Raw genomic sequence first — 17,304 nt, 5'->3', positions numbered from 1 at the left:
CAAATTAGATTAGATTAGATTGGATTCAACTGTATTGTCATTACACAGTTACAGGTACAAGGCAACGAAATGCAGTTTAGGTCTTATCAGAAGTGCAATAGCAGCAAGTGCAGGATAAGCAGTGGTTCCATATGTACAGGACATGGATTATTACTGAATAAATATGGAGATGTATACTATTATGGACAGAATTTAACTGATCGATTTGTCCTATGAGTATAATATATAGATAACTAGTATTGTGAACTAGATTTACAGCTGGATATCTCGTCATCTGGTGTTACAAATTATAAGTGAATAAAGAGAAGAATATGGAGTGTCATAATGACATACTGTTGTTAACAGACTGCGCGTTTCATTTAATTGTTTAGAGTTCGACCCAACATGTTTTTAGATATTTTTAATTCAATTCAATTTTATTTATGTAGCGCCAGTTCCTGAAACATGTCATCTCAAGGCACTTTCCAAAGTCAAATTAAATCAGATTATACAGATTGGTCAAAATATTCCTATATAAGGGAACCAGTTGATTGCATCAAAGTCCTGACAAGCAGTATTCACTCCTGGAGAAGCGTAGAGCTACAGGGAGAGTCGCCTGCATTGTCCATGGCTTTGCAGCAATCCCTCATACTGAGCAAGCATAGAGCGAAAGTGGAAAGAAAAACTCCCCATTAACGGGAAGGAAAACCTCCTGCCTCGACCGACTGGGGTTAGAGAAGACAGAGCAGAGACACAACAAGAGAGACAAAAAAGCACAGAAGCACACATTGATCCAGTAATCTGTTCTACATTAGATGGTAACAAGCGTAAACTTTGTTGTTGGGTGGCAAAATGGTTTATAGAAAAAATACACGTTTCCTCTTTGACGAAGTATTGTATACTTACTTTTTTTTTTTTTTTTTTAAATATGCTTGTGCCAGGTATTGAAGAATACCCACTCTCTAACGTTACCAAATAATGAATGCATGCAGTGCCATGCAAAGGTAGTCATATGAACATTTTCTCACATTGCACATCATCATGTTGTTAGGATTTCCTGTAGTAAAGGAGCTCAATATGGTGCCGTGTTTTATAAAGTGGAAGAAAAGTGATGAATTTCAATGCGTTTTACAAATAAAAATGAAGTAAAATAAAATTAAAAGTAAAAGTGAAGTGTAAAAATGTGTAAAGTGTGGCATGTGTTTATATTCGTCCCCTCTTAACCTTTTGCAGCGATTAAAGCATGTTGTGCATTCGAATAAAAACTTTAAAATTCAGCAAAAGTTAATCTTATTCTAAGTGTGTAATTATAAACTGAATAATCAGTTCTTTTCAGCAGATTGAAGCGGACGCATGTCACCTGAGTTATAACGTGTTGCAAAGGGCATGTCCACCAGGCTGTGTTGCCATGAGATAAATACAAACTTTAGATTTATATCAGAGACACAAAGTCATTGATGTATGTTTAAATTGTTGAGTCAAACATGTGTTTTAAGCACTAAATGTTGCAATTTGGTTGCAGTAAAACAAGAAATATGCCAAAGAGAATATCAGATTCATGTTATGTGACCTCATTTGTCTCTTTCCAGGTTTAGACTTTTTTGTCCTGTTTTATTTTCCTGTTTGTTTTATTCTACTAAATGGACGTGCAGTGTACCCAGCCTCAGCTCAGACCTGTTTATCTTGATTTCTGTTGCCTCAACAGGATCCCTGCAAGGTCCCTTTCCTCGTTTCCCGCATGTCTTTGCTTCGTCTCCTGTACTGTTTCGTCAGTTTGACTATTTTCACTACTGAGGACTTGTTCAGGAAAAACTGATTTGCAGAGCCTCACCTTTTGTTTTGGCGATGGCACACCTGAAAACTGGTTTTCATTTAGGTTCCCTCCTTTCAGTTCCTCCATTGGTTCCAGTTCTTCTAAACCTCTTTCATGACTTCAATCGTTAAATACCATCATGTCATATCATGACTTTAATGAAGACACAAATAGGTCCATATTAATAGCTATACAAACAAGTAAATACTAAAAGAAACAATAAAATAAAAATACAGATAAAATCAGTTAAAATAATCACAAATGTGCAAAAAGACACCAGTGGTTCCACATCCTGGACTTGTACTTGACTGAACTTTGTGCAGTAGTTGTCAGCGCTATAATGTCATTTGTAGCATTATCTAATCTACACATGCTGCTGTAAATAAGATTACGTAATACAGCATAGAAAGTGGAAATACCAAAACCAGCAAATAGCTGACTTGCTCTAGTCCATCTTGGCATCCTAAGCAGCGTTTTCAATGCATCACTATATGCCACTTTAAGTTTCTGCGTACTGCTTAGCTTAAAACATCTCCACAAGTGGGAGGCATACAAAGGGGTTCAATATGCTTTAAAAAGGAAATCTCCCCCGACGTATTAGCTCTGAACAAAAAAATGGTCACACAAATTGATACCAACGAAGGAATGAATTTATTTCAAGCATTTTCAACATTAGAAGAGAAATGTAAGAAAAGACAAAGAAAGAAAGAAAAGTATGAACACTTATAAATATATAAATTAACAACAATAACAAAAGAATACAAGAATTAAATACATGTTTGGCTGTAAAAGGATGAGAGAGAGGAAAACTGATGGATTCCCACCGCTTTTACTTTTTACATAGTCAAGGTTTAACCATTCCTTGTACAACAGAACAAAGAACAAATTACACATTAGGTAATACAATTAAAGACAACAAATTTGAAAGGGACAGGGGCAGACTCTTGTTACATTTCCATCAAAAACATGTGGCCAAGACAACCAAACTCCAACTACACCCTCAGCATTTGTGCAAATATAAAGTAGGTCATCTGGGAAAGCCCAATGACATCCAGAGGCTTCAGCCTCTCATGGAAAATCTTGTCCAGCCCCTTCATCTTCATTTTCCCATCTCCATGGGAAGCTGTTTAACTACGTTAGCTTCCTCTACCAGGTCAGAAACTAGGAGAACAAGAAACTGATTTAAGATTATCAAAGCTGTCCCATAACATTGACAGCAGTGAGACAGATTTAGCCAAGATCAGCTCCAGCTCTCACCCTATGCCCTTTCAGTTTAACCTTTGTTTCCGGTGCTACATTCTGGCTCTAAGACCACAACAAACAAAGGCATGAGATAACTTAAAAGTAGGTTTATTTACCAAAAATCAAAGGAAGACCATGTCTGGCTGGAGGAAAAGAAGCAGGGGGAGAGTTTGTTCCAGGAAGTGGTGGATCTTCAAGTCTTCTGGAGACTCTGCCGGCTGCCTGCAGTTCCAGTCAGCACCAATTAGGAGCTCTGCAACACAAACACATTAAAGACTTAGAGAAGTCCTTGGGCTGTAACACCAGTAAACACAAAATTTAGATGCTGTAATTCAAAAGTCATAAACATGTGTCGACACACGATAAGACCAGTTCAGCGTAATCAGTCAGCCATTTGGTAAGTAATGGAGACCCAGGAAATAACTGCTTGTTTTGACTGAAAGGAATGCTGAGCTAATCAGGCAAATGTCATGCAAACGTGTTTCACTGAGATGGAGATGAGCAAAGACTGATAAGACATGACTTCACAAATGGTGTTTTGAACATTTTATTCAATCATCAAATATGGTCATCTGTGTAATTATTATTATTATTATTATTATTATTATTATTATTATTATTATTATTATTGTTGTTATTATTATTATTATTATAACTCCCACATATCATCAAAAACTGGACTTTTCTGTCATGTCTAAATGCACAGAAAACTGTTTCTGTTGTAATCTAGGATTTGTTTTGTTATTTAATCAAATAATAAAATAGTTTAGCTTGTTAAAATCTGAGAATAGTGAGAAACTAACTTGCAAAGATCTCACAAACGTGTGATAAACTTTTTTGGACTTTTTTTGGACAATTGTTATGATAACATACATTCAGTACTGTGTACATATATTTTCACATTTCTCCCCGTACAGCTACAGACTTCATTATATTTTATTATGGGGAATACACTTGGATTAATAAAAACACACATAAATAGCACATATTTGCGAAGTAGAAGGAAACGTATATGTGTTGTGCCAGTACGCATTTTTAAGTTATTTCATGTTTATTAAGTCAAGTCAAGTTTATTTGCATAGCACATTTCAGCAGCAATGCGGTTTAAAGTGCTTTACATCATGAAAACATAAAAACATCAAACACATTGAAACAGTCACTGGTTGAGGAGTGAAAACTTCTCTTCAAGTGTAAGCGTATATTAACTGGAATAAATGAGCCTCCAGAGAACACCATTATATGTATAATGTTTACCTGAATTAACCATATATGTCAATCAACAAACCCTCTGTACTAGGCTGGTGAAAGTTAACTAAAACTAATCAGCAAAATTGAGATTAAAGAAACTAATTACACACAAAATAACTAAAGGACAAATAAAAATAGTGGAAAAGCCATCATCATAAGAATGATTCAGTGAATCTTGGGTTCACTGCAGCTCTAAGTTAAATAACCAGAGTTCATCTTTAAGAACGTGGAATGAGATTAAATAGTTCATTAGGTGAGGAAATATTTTCAAGGCACTTTGTATTTGAATTAGAGGCACATCTAGGCTAATTGAAAGTTTTGGGGGCTGGAAGTTCACCAATGGCTGGAAAATATGAACTTCAGGTGCCTGTAACATCTCAGAAAACACATAATTGGTTCATTTTAAAGGAGGCATATCATGCAAAATCCACTTTCTTAGCCCTTAAATACATTTTGTTGTGTGCTTGGAGTTTCTGGAAGTGCAGAAAAATGTAATGTAGTCTGTCCAGGTGCTGCGTAGATATCTTTTTCAAGATATTTATCATATTTTTAAAGTCGTTCAGTTTTATTTTGCATGTTTTTGGACAGTTATGTCACAGTATTCGCTGCGAAGCTGCAAAATGAGGTCATGGACTTCTGACTTTGCAAAACCACCAGTTTTATTTCTTGCTGAGATTTTGTAGTCCAAGCTGAAGGAGTCAGAAGCTACAAGTGGATAAGTCAAAATCTTTGGTTGTTCAATACACCATCCCCCCAGGGATTCTCAAACCTTTTGTGGCCAGGGACCCCGTAGCAGTGGTAAAATTTTTTCCAAGGACCCCTTTGGATTCCTGATAGTATTTTTTAAAGAGCCTTCTGTACTGTTAAATACATTAGGAATTATATATATTAAAAAAATAGTAAAATAAATAAATATATATATATATATATATATATATATATATATATATATATATATATATATATATATATATATATATATACATATACATATAATTACACCTAATATTAGAGATTTGGTGGAGATTAGATCCTCATTCTCGATAAAGCCAAACTCGATGTAACTGTTGTCATACTTCCTAATTTTAGCTGATTTGGCTTTTACCTTACTTGATGAAGTGGAAAGAGTTAAATATTTGTCCATTGTGTTACTCAGCTCAACCCCAACGCATCCTCAGCAGGGCCTCCTCAGGCCTGACAACATGCGTTTCACAGACCCCGGGGGGTCCACACCAAAAATGCAGTTGCAGTTGCACCTAAGAACAGGGGTAAAAAGAGGGTATATGGGGGTAAATTAACGAGCCATTCAGACCAAAGCATTGCAGTTCCAGCTGAATGATTTCAATGATAAAAAGAAGAACTGAAAGGCATGATATGTCCCCTTTAAAGTCTGACATTGTACAAAAGGGTCAGTTTAACTCTTGACTAAACCGTGTCATAATAATGTTTGTAGAGGGCGTTACTGTGCCGCATTGGAGGTTGGAGGATGTGAGCACAGAATGAGGATGTAATGCCAGAGTTCCTGACAGGGTTAATTCCAGGAATGCCTCAGGTTATGAAATGCAGATTCTCAAATTTGACATATTTACACTGTTGCCACAGGTTGTTGAAGGATCCCTTTCACAATTTGCACCTGTGTTCACGTCACGCAATCTGTTTCTACAACCAGCTATGCTCCGGAAATGTCATTTTTACCATGAATATGTATCATTTCTGCACAATTTCAGACTATGCTAACACTTAAATCACAACGATGTTTTAACAAACCTCCAATATAGAGAACTTATGTAGTGCTTGATAAGGGACGATAAGCGTTTCCTGTGGTGTCGTTACTTTTAGGCGTGTCCTCGTTTTGTTTCAGCTGTGACCACAGTGAGCTCACCGTGGATTTGCTTACGGTCGCTGCTGTCTGCACCATCTGTCTCACCTGTCCACAAGCGGCTCCGCCCTGTTATCTGACTCCATCTTCCCATCACCACAGGCAACTATATAGGCCGGTGAGACGGAGCCACTTCAGGGAACCGTTCCCTTCATGGAATATCATCTCGCAAGGTCACCCAACCTTGTTATTAAATAATCCCGTGAGTGAGCACGCAAAAAAAAAAGAGGAAGATGACATCCACCGCAGATCGACTGGCCCAACAGCAGCAGAGAGCAGAGGGCATCGGTACCAACCAGCAAGCAGTGAAGTTTTGTGATCAGGACTATGAGTCCCTCCGGGAGCAATGTCTGAGCAGCGGACGTCTGTTTGAGGATGACTGCTTCAAGCCTGAGAGCAAATCACTGGGCTACAATGAGCTGGGACCATACTCGTCCAAGACAAGAGGCATTGTTTGGAAGAGACCCACGGTAAAGAGCAACTGACAATAAAGAAGCATAAGACATATATCATTTATTTTTGAAAGAAAAATTCCCAGAATCGTGGTGTTTTTTAAAATGTCTCCTAGGAGTTGTGTCCCGACCCAAAGTTTATTGACGATGGGGCCACCAGGACGGATATTTGTCAAGGAATTTTGGGTGAGTTTCATATTTCAAAAGACTACCAATCCCTTTGTAATACACCCTCCCCCATCGCTGTCATGAAATTTGCATATGAAAAATACTTCAAACAATCCATTTACAGTGTTTAAATCCAAGATGCACTGCAAAAACAGAACTAACAATAAGATGAAGTCTTCTTGATATGAGTGCATTTGTACTTTATTTGAGTAGGTAAATAAGATAATCTGCCAATGGAATAAAATTTATTTCAAGTGCATTATATCTAATTATCCTATTTTAGGGGTAAAAGTACTCTTTCTATTGGCAGATAATCTTATTTACCTGCTCAAACCAAGGACAAATACACTAATTTCAAGAAAATGTTACCAATGTTTAGTTCTGTTTTTGCAGTGTGCTAATTTTGTTTGGGTCCAGCTGAGAGAGTTTTTTTTTATTATTGTAAGAAGACAAGTCTGTCATAATCTCTTTTTTTAAGCAAAAGCTGCTCACTGCATCCTTATTTTGTATTCCCAATCAGCAACCACACACCGATTCATCAGATAACTAATAAATGGGTCCTTTCTTATCGAAACAGTCTGTATCCTGTGTACGACAGTCGATCAGAAACTGTTCCTGCAGATGACCTGTCGTCATCCACATATGCAAACCACTTCTTGTGTCAAGAAAGGCGTGGCTAAAAACACTTTTTTATGTCAAAAGTGCATTGACAATTATATCCCTGCTTTCAAAAACAAACAAGAACAAAATTGATTAAGATCAGTTTATATTTATGACATTTGCGATTTGTTTATCATTTAAAATATGGTGGGGGGTAAAAACTGTACATTGTCCATTCATAGCTGTATTTGCGACACTGGCCTGTGGTTAACTTACTGTAAGGTATATGACATGGAGCACTGGAGGAGAATAAGGCAGAGAAACTTATATACTGCTTACATACTGAGGGAAGAGTGGAGAATGACATGTAACGTGAACGCAGGGAAGCTGTATGTGTCTTGGGGGGGGGGGGGGGGGGGGGGGGGGGGGGGGTTGTGTGTCCGTGTAATGGTGGTAGGGGTTGGGTGTTGTTACAGTGGAATCTGAGCTACAACACACACACAAAAATACCGAAGGCTTGTCCAACAGAAATCTAATAACATAAACACAAATGTGTGAATGAAAGAACAAACAAAGAATAAACCAAGGAATTAACGACAAAGGAAGGCACTACTTATAGCACCTTTGAAAATATATATAACAGGGTAATGCTGAACACAGAGACACAAAAGAAATTTAAAAGCCCAACAGGCGAGGCGTATACCAGACAGCTAATGTTGAAAAACTAAAATAATTTTCTCTAAACTGATTGAATTGGCATTGGCCTCACCTAATGCTTTTAAATCAAACTTTGGTCCTTCTCTTTTTGTGTGGTAAAAAGAGGGAATGAAATGTTGGTTGCATTGCAGTTATTCATTTACTTTAAACTAAATTAAGAATTATTAGAAAATTTAAGATAATGTAATTATGTGCTGTTGAAATGGTTTGTGACAGGAGTAGGATCCCCGAAGGAAAGGATTGGCATGTTAAAGGAAATAACATAATTAGCACAAGACTGATATGTGAACGTTTTCTTGTTTTTTGAAAATATAAATAAAATCTCTTGAGTTAAATTCACATTTATTTGCCCTTCTGTTTCAGGAGATTGCTGGCTCCTGGCTGCCATTGCTTCCTTGACTCTCGACCAACGAATCCTACAGCGTGTGGTGCCGCCTGGACAGAGCTTCACTGAGGATTATGCTGGAATATTTCACTTTCAGGTCAGGAAATCTTTTACTCATCTTGATACTAACACTGAACAGGCTTCTCTCTTTGAATATCTTCAGTTAAAGATAATCAAGCAAATTCACCAAATAAGAAACCAACAGGAGACTGTCACAGAACTGTCTGTATAAACTCTATAAAAGCGCATGTCGAGATATTTTAAAGATCCCACAAGGGCATTGTCAATGAAAACAGATGATCCATCCATCCATCCATCCATCCATCCATCCATCCATCCATCCATCCATCCATCCATCCATCCGTCCGTCCGTCCGTCCGTCCGTCCGTCCGTCCGTCCGTCCATCCATCCATCCATCCATCCATCAGTTGGCCCATCCATCCATCCATCCATCCATCCATCCATCCATCCATCCATCCATCCATCCATCCATCCGTCCGTCCGTCCGTCCGTCCGTCCATCCATCCATCCATCCATCCATCAGTTGGCCCATCCATCCATCCATCCATCCATCCATCCATCCATCCATCCGTCCGTCCGTCCGTCCGTCCATCCATCCATCCATCCATCCATCCATCAGTTGGCCCATCCATCCATCCATCAGTTGGCCCATCCATCCATCCATCCATCCATCCATCCATCCATCCATCCATCCATCCATCCATCCATCCATCCATCCATCAGTTGGCCCATCCATCCATCCATCCATCCATCCATCCATCCATCCATCCATCCATCCATCCATCCATCCATCCATCCATCAGTTGGCCCATCCATCAGTCGGCCCGTCCATCCATCCATCCATCCATCAGTCGGCCCATCCATCCATCCATCCATCCATCCATCCATCCATCCATCCATCCATCCATCCATCCATCCATCCATCCATCCATCCATCCATCCATTGTCTTCTGCTGGAAAGCAGTGGAAAACAGATGGTTAATAGCTAAAGTCTATGTATTTTGTGTGTTTTTTTTTAACTTTTCCATTGTTTTCCTTAGTTCTGGCAGTATGGTGAGTGGGTGGATGTCGTGATAGACGATCGTTTACCCACCAAAGATGGGAAGCTGCTGTTTGTTCATTCAGCGGAGGGCTCGGAGTTCTGGAGCGCTTTGCTGGAGAAAGCTTACGCCAAGTACAGATCCCTCAAACTTTGCTTATTTATGGAGTGTCCACTACATGGGCTGACTTTGTCACTCCCTCCTCTGTGTCTGACAGGGTGACCGGCTGCTACGAGGCTCTGTCTGGAGGAAACACCATCGAGGGGTTTGAGGATTTCACTGGAGGAATTGCTGAAATTTACACCTTAAACGAGGCTCCACCGGAGCTCTTCAAAATCATCCGGAAAGCCCTGAGTCTGGGCTCACTGATGGGCTGCTCTATTGATGTAAGTCTCATTTTCATATTTAACAGCACTGCAGTTTGACAACTGACAAAAACCTAGTAGTGATAAATCGTTTATCTCTGATTCTTTTTAGATCACCAGTGCCTATGAGACAGAGGCAGTGACAGCTCTGAAGCTTGTAAAGGGACATGCATACTCTGTTACTGGTGCAGAGGAGGTAATTATTTTAGTTTCTTAGTTGTTTTCTATTATGCTGCATACTCCTGTAGCTCCTGTTCCCTCTCCCCAGGTTAACTATCGTGGCAGTGCTGTTGAACTGGTCCGCATCAGAAACCCATGGGGACAAGTGGAATGGACAGGTCCTTGGAGTGACGGGTACACTAAAAAAAAAAAAAAAAATAGATAACCAGCTCTTCGTATTTTTTTCTTTAATGTTGGCACTACATTTCGTTGCTTGTATTTGTGACTTGTGCAATGACAACAAAGTTGAATTCTATTCTAAAAAATGAGAAGGAATATATGACTCCTTTAAACACCAAAAAACGCTGATATTTTTTTTAAAAATAGATCCTCTGAGTGGAAGTACATCAATGAGGAGGACAAATCAAAGCTGAACAACGTGGCTGAAGATGGAGAGTTCTGGTATGTAGAGTTTTGAATTAAATGTTTTTAATTCTATGGGCTTTATGTTAGCAGGGTTTTATATAGTATAATAGACCGATATTATTTACTTCAAAGTTGTGAAACAAAAGCAAAACTATACATGAATTTTAAAGTCTTCCAAAAACACAAATCTGAAAAGTGCGGCATGCTTTTTATATTCTGGCCTCTATACTTTTTCCTGAAACCCCTAAATAAAAGCCTGAAAATGTTCCTCAGAGACCAACAGTAAACAAACGAGGGACACAGCAAACAGATCGGAAAGAAAGTTTTTTAAATCAGTCGCAAAACAATATTCCAAACTTTGGAAATCTCACAGACCACTTTTCAATTGCTCTACAACAAAGGTACTGTTAAAGGAAATCCATTAGAGGTTTGCATAAGCCATGTAGATCACACAGAAAATGCATGGAGAGACAAAAAAGCTTATTTACCCATATATGTTAAAAGGCTGTGTGGCAGAAAACACTGGACTTTACCCTAAACATATCATCCCCATAGTGAAACATGGTGGTGGCAGCATCATTGTTTAGAATGCAAATTTCTTGTAGAAGATCGAGGTAAACCTTGGTCCTCAGGACCCACTATCATCCATATTTTATGTGTTTTTCCTGCCTCCATACACCTGACTTCATTGAATTGGTGATTAACAGGCCTCTGCAGTCCTTGATGGCCGCTGAGGAGATCATGCAATCATTTGATTCAGGTGGGATGGAGCAGAGACACATCCAAAACATGCAAGATGGTGGCTCCTGAGGACAAGGGTTGAAGAGCTCTGATCCCTGAATATTTAGAATACTTAAATGTGAAGTGAATACTTTTGCAAAACAAATTTTCTCTTCCATTCAGGATGTCCTACTCAGACTTCATCAAGCACTTCTCCAGGCTGGAGATCTGCAACCTGACCCCGGACACGCTGGAAAGCGATGAAGTCGGCCACTGGAACCACTACCAGTTCGAAGGGATGTGGAGGGTGGGATCCACTGCTGGCGGCTGCAGAAACCATGCAGGTTAGGCAGCAACCGGGAAAAAAGATTTCTGCATTTCAGAGCACAAAGTCCTGCGTTGTGTCCTTGTGTAAAACATTTGTCCCCGTGGTCTGTTCCAGCCACGTTCTCATCCAACCCTCAGTTTGTTGTGCGTCTGGAGGACGTGGACGACGATCCTCTGGACGGGGAGGATGGATGCACCTTCCTGGTGGGACTGATGCAAAAGGATGGGCGGCAGAAGAGGAGGCTTAACCGCGACCTGGAGCCAATCGGCTTCGCCATCTATGAGGTCTCATGAAGTAATTTGACACCTAATCTAAAGCTGTTAAACTTCAATAAAGCGACAGATGTTTCCTAAAATGTTTGTGTTTCTTTCTACAGGTCCCAGATCAGGTTTGTGTCTGCTTCGCTTCTCAACTCTCTTCCTCATTTCAGTCCCAAACATGTGGAAAGGTCCTAAAGCCTCTTTCTCCTCAAAGTACAAAGGCCGCAGCAGCGTCCACCTCGGCCCGGACGTGCTGCTGCGTCAGAAGGCCGTGGCCATGAGCAGCACCTTCATCAACACCCGTGAAGTGTGCGAACGCTTCAGACTCCCTCCCGGAGAATACGCCATCATTCCCTCCACCTTTCATCCCTACAAGAACGGCAGCTTTCTTCTCAGGGTCTTCTCAGAGAAGGAGGCCAATACCGGGTAACTGAGATAGATCTGTTTCATGTTCCCTGGGTTGACGGGTGCTTTATGTGTTACTTCTTTATATAACGTATCAATATGACAGAAACAATATCCAGATTATTATTTTTTTTTTATATATTTCAGTCGACTGGAGGAGAAGATCGATGCTAAAATAGAGGAGGTAAACGGAGAGTATCTTTTATCTTCATACAGCCTTTCAAACATATCAGTGCTTTGATTTGACCCGACCCGTCGCTGTCTTATAGGTGGAGGTGTCTGAAAGTGACATTGATCCTCAATTCAAGAAAATCTTCAAGGAAATTGCTGGCAGCGTAGGTTGAGAAACACACTTGCTCCTTTTCAAATAGCAGGTTTAATCTTCTCCAGAGTCCATAATGCAAAATTCAGGTGATAATTTGCATCTAATCGAAACAGGACATGGAGGTATCCGTCTTTGAGCTGGTTGACATTTTGAACAACATTGTCTCAAGCCGTAAGTGTACTCAATGTGAAATACCTGACACATCTATTATTGGCACCCCTGGTAAAGAATTGTAAAAGCCTTAAAATGAATTATTTCTTAATTCTTCTTATTCAGACACAGATATATAAAAAAACAACTTTAATTAGAATACATTTATTTATTGGAGGAAAACAGTTTAGTGTTAAGAAGATGCGTGCAATAAAATGTCCCCTATTGGGACAATTATGGGCATTACAACTTATTATCCAAAGGGCACTACCTGCTTTTCTACTGTCACATTTCACAAGGTCAGAGGAAGCAGAGAGGCGTACGTTTGATTATTTTAATTGCCAGAATCTCTCTTACCATGTTTTCTACAGGATCTAAGATTGTAGAAATGAGACACCCGAAGAAAAAAGGGGTTGATTTTATTTCTTGGTAACCATTTGTGCAATAATTTGGCCATTTGTTTAGGCTCAATATCCTGTAAAAAGACCCTGTGATGATCCGAATCCAACAGATTTTAGTTAAAACCTCTGGGTATTTTTAAGGAGTTTGTGATGCCTTGAACTCTAACAAGGCTCCCAAGACTTTTAGAAAATATCAGATCCACTGCATCACAGATTCTTTACCATGACATTAAAAGTGGGTATGAGGTCCTATTCTACTTATTCATCTTTTTTCAGACTAGGCTCACATGAACAGTTTGTTACAGAAAAACTTGATCTCCGTCTTATCTGACTAAAGTTCACAGCTCCACTTAATGTCCTTGTAGAGTTTAGCGAGCTGCAGAAGTTTACGTTTCTGATGATGCAACAGAAAAGGCTCTTTGAAGATTTCTCTTTCACCTCCCTTCTCATACTCCTCGCTGTGCGTGTTTGTAATATAAATATGGGTCTTCACCCATCTTAGTGGCTATGGCTAAATAAAATGGAATAAACGAACTGGGTTTAAAACAATTCGTTTTTATTGTGTAATGGTGCTACTGTTATAGAAGATAACTTCATTTTAAGGTTTGATACACATCTAGAAAACAGGGGTGACAATAAACGTGGTGGTAATTTATATGTTATCACTTCTTTTTGCGTTCCTGGAAACTGTGGTGAGCAATTCATGTGGTGCTTTTTTATTCCAGGCTCTGACATCAAGACAAATGGATTCAGCATCGAAACAGGGCGTCTCATAGTCAGTCTGCTGGATGTATCCTTGATTAAAGATGGCAGTCAAAGCACTAATTCTGTAACGATGTACAAATCCTGAATTTCATTTGCATTGTTAGACATTTTAAGCCTTGACACTCTCAGAAAGATGAAAGTGCCAAGTTGGGGTTGAAGGAATTCCATGTTCTCTGGAACAAACTTCAGAAATACCTGGTATGATGTGATCTGTTTTCTTTCAAAAGCCATATATCATATCTTTTACAACTTTACCCAGGGTTCAGGCTTGTAGCTATTAATAGCGTTATTCATTTCCATGAGCAAAATTGAGAAATAGATGAAACCGTGTAAGAAAAAGTGTGAGTACCAAGGTATTGGAAATTTGCTAAAGGTTAAAAAAGTTGTCAAGCAAATCCTACACATGTGGCAGATTGAAGGGAAGTTAAAACACCATTACAACATCTGCAGCTCTCCTTTATTTGACTGAAATGCAGGAGAAAATGAAGATGTGACTTTTTAATATCTGTAAAAGAAAGTAAAACTGATCATTTTCATACCATGATAAACTTTTTGTTCACAAAAGAAAACAGTCTCCCTGTGGTCTGGCTGTTAACTCCCTGCTTGAGCTATCTTTCCCAGGTATGGCATGAACTTTGTTGTACCTCCATTCCTTAGTATTGGGTTGCTGCTGTCCCTAAATCTGAGGCACCCATTGTTTTATGATCCACACTTTTCAATGAAGACACTGTTTTCTTTTCCTTATCTGAGCTGATCTACGCATGTTTCCTGCAAAGAGCGTGTGTTCAACAAAAGTGTTGTCGCACATCTCTTTGACATTTAATATGTTTTATGTTTACATCTATATAAAATAATGAACTTCAAGCCGCCGCCATTACAGGCACATCATCATCATCATCCATACATGGTAGCATTTTACTGTTTCAGTGGGTGACTGAAACAGTTCCTTTTGTTTTAGAAGAACATGATGCCATGAAAAATATTTTTTTATGGGGTGCCATGTGGCTCAGTGATGAAGCAGCATGTATGAAGCTCATGGATCCCAGCACGACTTGATTTGATTCACAACCCTGGGCCATTTACGCCATAGACATAATATAAGAGTAGACGCGTCGTTGGGCGGGTTCTGCCTATGCTGCCATGCATCAGAGCGTCCGTCATCTTAAATGTGGCAAATCTGCTGTTTCTCAGTCAGTTAAACAGTATCAGAGGGACTTTAATCTCAAAATATACTTTGTATTCGTAGTATTTTTGTTTTTGTAATATTGCAAGTTTATTTTCGTATCCCTTTAGCTTCATTCTCCTGAATTTATTCTCCTAAAGAATAAAAATATTTAACATAATCTAACCTGGCCCTATTACTCCAGGAGTGAAATAATTCTGCAAACTGTGATTATTCTGGAAATGTTCCCTCTTAATTCTCATAATATGACATTTTTCTCATAACCTTATCACTTTTGTGTTTTTTTTTTTTTTACTTTATTCACCTAGGACTTTTTTTCTCTTATTAATTAATTTTACCTCTTTAACCACTCCCCCAAAAGTCTGTTCCTAAAGGTTCACATGTGGACACGGTTTTATGAAATAATGAAGACCCACAATGTTTAGATTTAACAAATTGATCCTTATATTCATAACACCACAACACACCCCACACACACACACACACACACTCCACACATACATACATACTACATACATATATATATATATATATATATATATATATATATATATATATATAGATTTATATATATATATATATATATATATATATATATAGATATATATATATAATATATATATATATAGAGAGAGAGAGAGAGAGAGAGAGAGAGATAGATAGATATAGAAGGCAGATACAAGTATGAAATCAGCCAGAATACATTTCCATGCAGCACAGGAATGAGGCATCTTTTCTGATTCACGTTCACAATAACAGAACTCAACTTTTTTCTGCCACATACAATATGGCGGTGACGTTGACGTGCGAACCTGCGCCCTATGACGAGTCTACGTATATGATGTCTGTGATTTATGCCCTTCTTCCAGTCACGTTGCACAAATAAATGAATAAATCACTTATTTGCTGCGAAAACAATAGAAATGTAATTTGTGATTCATCTGTGGTTCATATCATCAAGATTTTTGAGTTTCCTGGCTTTAAAACATGATGTCAATTGGCATAATTTAGGAGATCTTCATGAGCCACGACACAGACAACTCGGGTACGATGAGCTCCATGGAAATGAGAGCAGCCGCAACCAAAGCAGGTAACAAAGGTCGCAAATTGTTCCCCGCGAAAGGCTTGAAAAGAAGCATCAGAAATAAACTGCAGCATGGCTGTTATTATGGGGTATTTTTTTTATCCGGCAAATAAAAAATAAAAAAAAACAATGCTTCGCAAACACAGGGTGGTGCTTTTCAGCCTTTGTTGTATCTGACCAAGCACTGCAGGAACAAATAGCAATCTGTTGACTCAGATATTTGTGTAAGCGTGTGGGTATGCGTATGTGCGTGTGTGTGTGTGTGTGTGTGTGTGTGTGTGTGTGTGTGTGTGTGTGTGTGTGTGTGTGTGTGTGTGTGTGAGGGAGACAGGTGAGGGCCGTTACTGAGGAACTGGAAAAGCCGGTCGAGCGGCTCCTCCTCGGCACTCACATTTCATGTCACGCATGTCGACTTTGCTACGAGAACAAACAAAGCATGCTCGGCTGAGACGATGCTAAAAACAAAAATCTCCTTGCTTGCACCTGACACCATCAAAAACTACAACACCCTTTATCTCTGAGGGTGGCCCGTGTCAGCAACAGGAAAACACTCAGCTTATCTTCCTGTTTTGCAGGGTTTCATGTCAACGGCGCTGTGCTCCAGGCCATCGTCAATCGCTATGCAGACGCCCAGTATGCAATAGACTTTGACAACTTTGTGGGCTGTCTTATTAAGCTGGAAATGCTCTTCAGTGAGTGACAGCGGAGCAAATTTTGCAATTTTACACTTATGTTTTTCCCCATTGATCACACAGAGTGGTGTTTATATTAGTAACATATCAATTTGTTTGCCTCTCCAACAGAAATGTTTAAGGCCCTGGAGAAAGGAGACTCAGGGAAGATTGAGCTGACCTTGCAACAGGTGGGGGGGGGGGGGATCTAATGAAAGCTGGATGTCTTTACATGATTATTATTTAGTACTTATTTATGAACTTGTGTGATTTTGTTTCTTCTTGCAGTGGATGTGCCTGGCAATCTATTAGCCCTGAGGACAACACAAGAAAAGAAAATCAAGAAAGAAATATTTTTAAAAGGCAGTTGATGTAACTAAAGCCTTTTTTCGCTCTATATTCTGTCAAATAAAGAAAAATAAAAGAAATTTGCCTCTTGAATGCTGTTTCTCAAAGCCATTACACATTATCCCTAACCATGGCGGCTGTGTGAACATGATCATGGCAACCGAGCTTGC

The 17,304-nt window shown here is 39.1% G+C and overlaps 1 protein-coding gene across 1 annotated transcript; it reads left to right on the top strand.

The window, feature by feature from the left end:
• The first annotated feature begins 6,235 nt into the window (after positions 1-6,235).
• On the top strand, positions 6,236-17,112 carry LOC105923339 (calpain-2 catalytic subunit). Its single transcript, XM_012859254.3, has 21 exons — positions 6,236-6,631; positions 6,730-6,799; positions 8,462-8,580; positions 9,545-9,678; positions 9,762-9,930; positions 10,022-10,105; positions 10,178-10,263; positions 10,456-10,530; positions 11,398-11,558; positions 11,657-11,826; positions 11,919-11,930; positions 12,017-12,228; positions 12,355-12,391; positions 12,477-12,542; positions 12,646-12,703; positions 13,809-13,873; positions 13,978-14,046; positions 16,043-16,121; positions 16,691-16,807; positions 16,919-16,977; positions 17,075-17,112. The coding sequence occupies exons 1-21, from the start codon at positions 6,395-6,397 to the stop codon at positions 17,096-17,098; spliced, it is 2,103 nt and encodes a 700-aa protein (XP_012714708.2). The 5' UTR covers positions 6,236-6,394; the 3' UTR covers positions 17,099-17,112.
• Positions 17,113-17,304: the final 192 nt, after the last annotated feature.

This window comes from Fundulus heteroclitus, unplaced genomic scaffold (genome assembly GCF_011125445.2).
Source record: "Fundulus heteroclitus isolate FHET01 unplaced genomic scaffold, MU-UCD_Fhet_4.1 scaffold_106, whole genome shotgun sequence".
Taxonomy (NCBI): Eukaryota; Metazoa; Chordata; class Actinopteri; order Cyprinodontiformes; family Fundulidae; genus Fundulus; species Fundulus heteroclitus.
The sequence above is the reverse complement of the archived record's forward strand: the minus strand, read 5'-3'. Positions and strand labels throughout refer to the sequence as shown.

Bases quoted from the DNA above. Each gene is read 5' to 3' on its own strand.
- LOC105923339 (XM_012859254.3), top strand. From the start codon at position 6,395: ATGACATCCACCGCAGATCGACTGGCCCAACAGCAGCAGAGAGCAGAG. The intron at 10,106-10,177 runs GTAATTATTTTA...CCCTCTCCCCAG, and splicing joins CTGTTACTGGTGCAGAGGAG to GTTAACTATCGTGGCAGTGC. The intron at 10,531-11,397 runs GTATGTAGAGTT...TCTTCCATTCAG, and splicing joins GCTGAAGATGGAGAGTTCTG to GATGTCCTACTCAGACTTCA.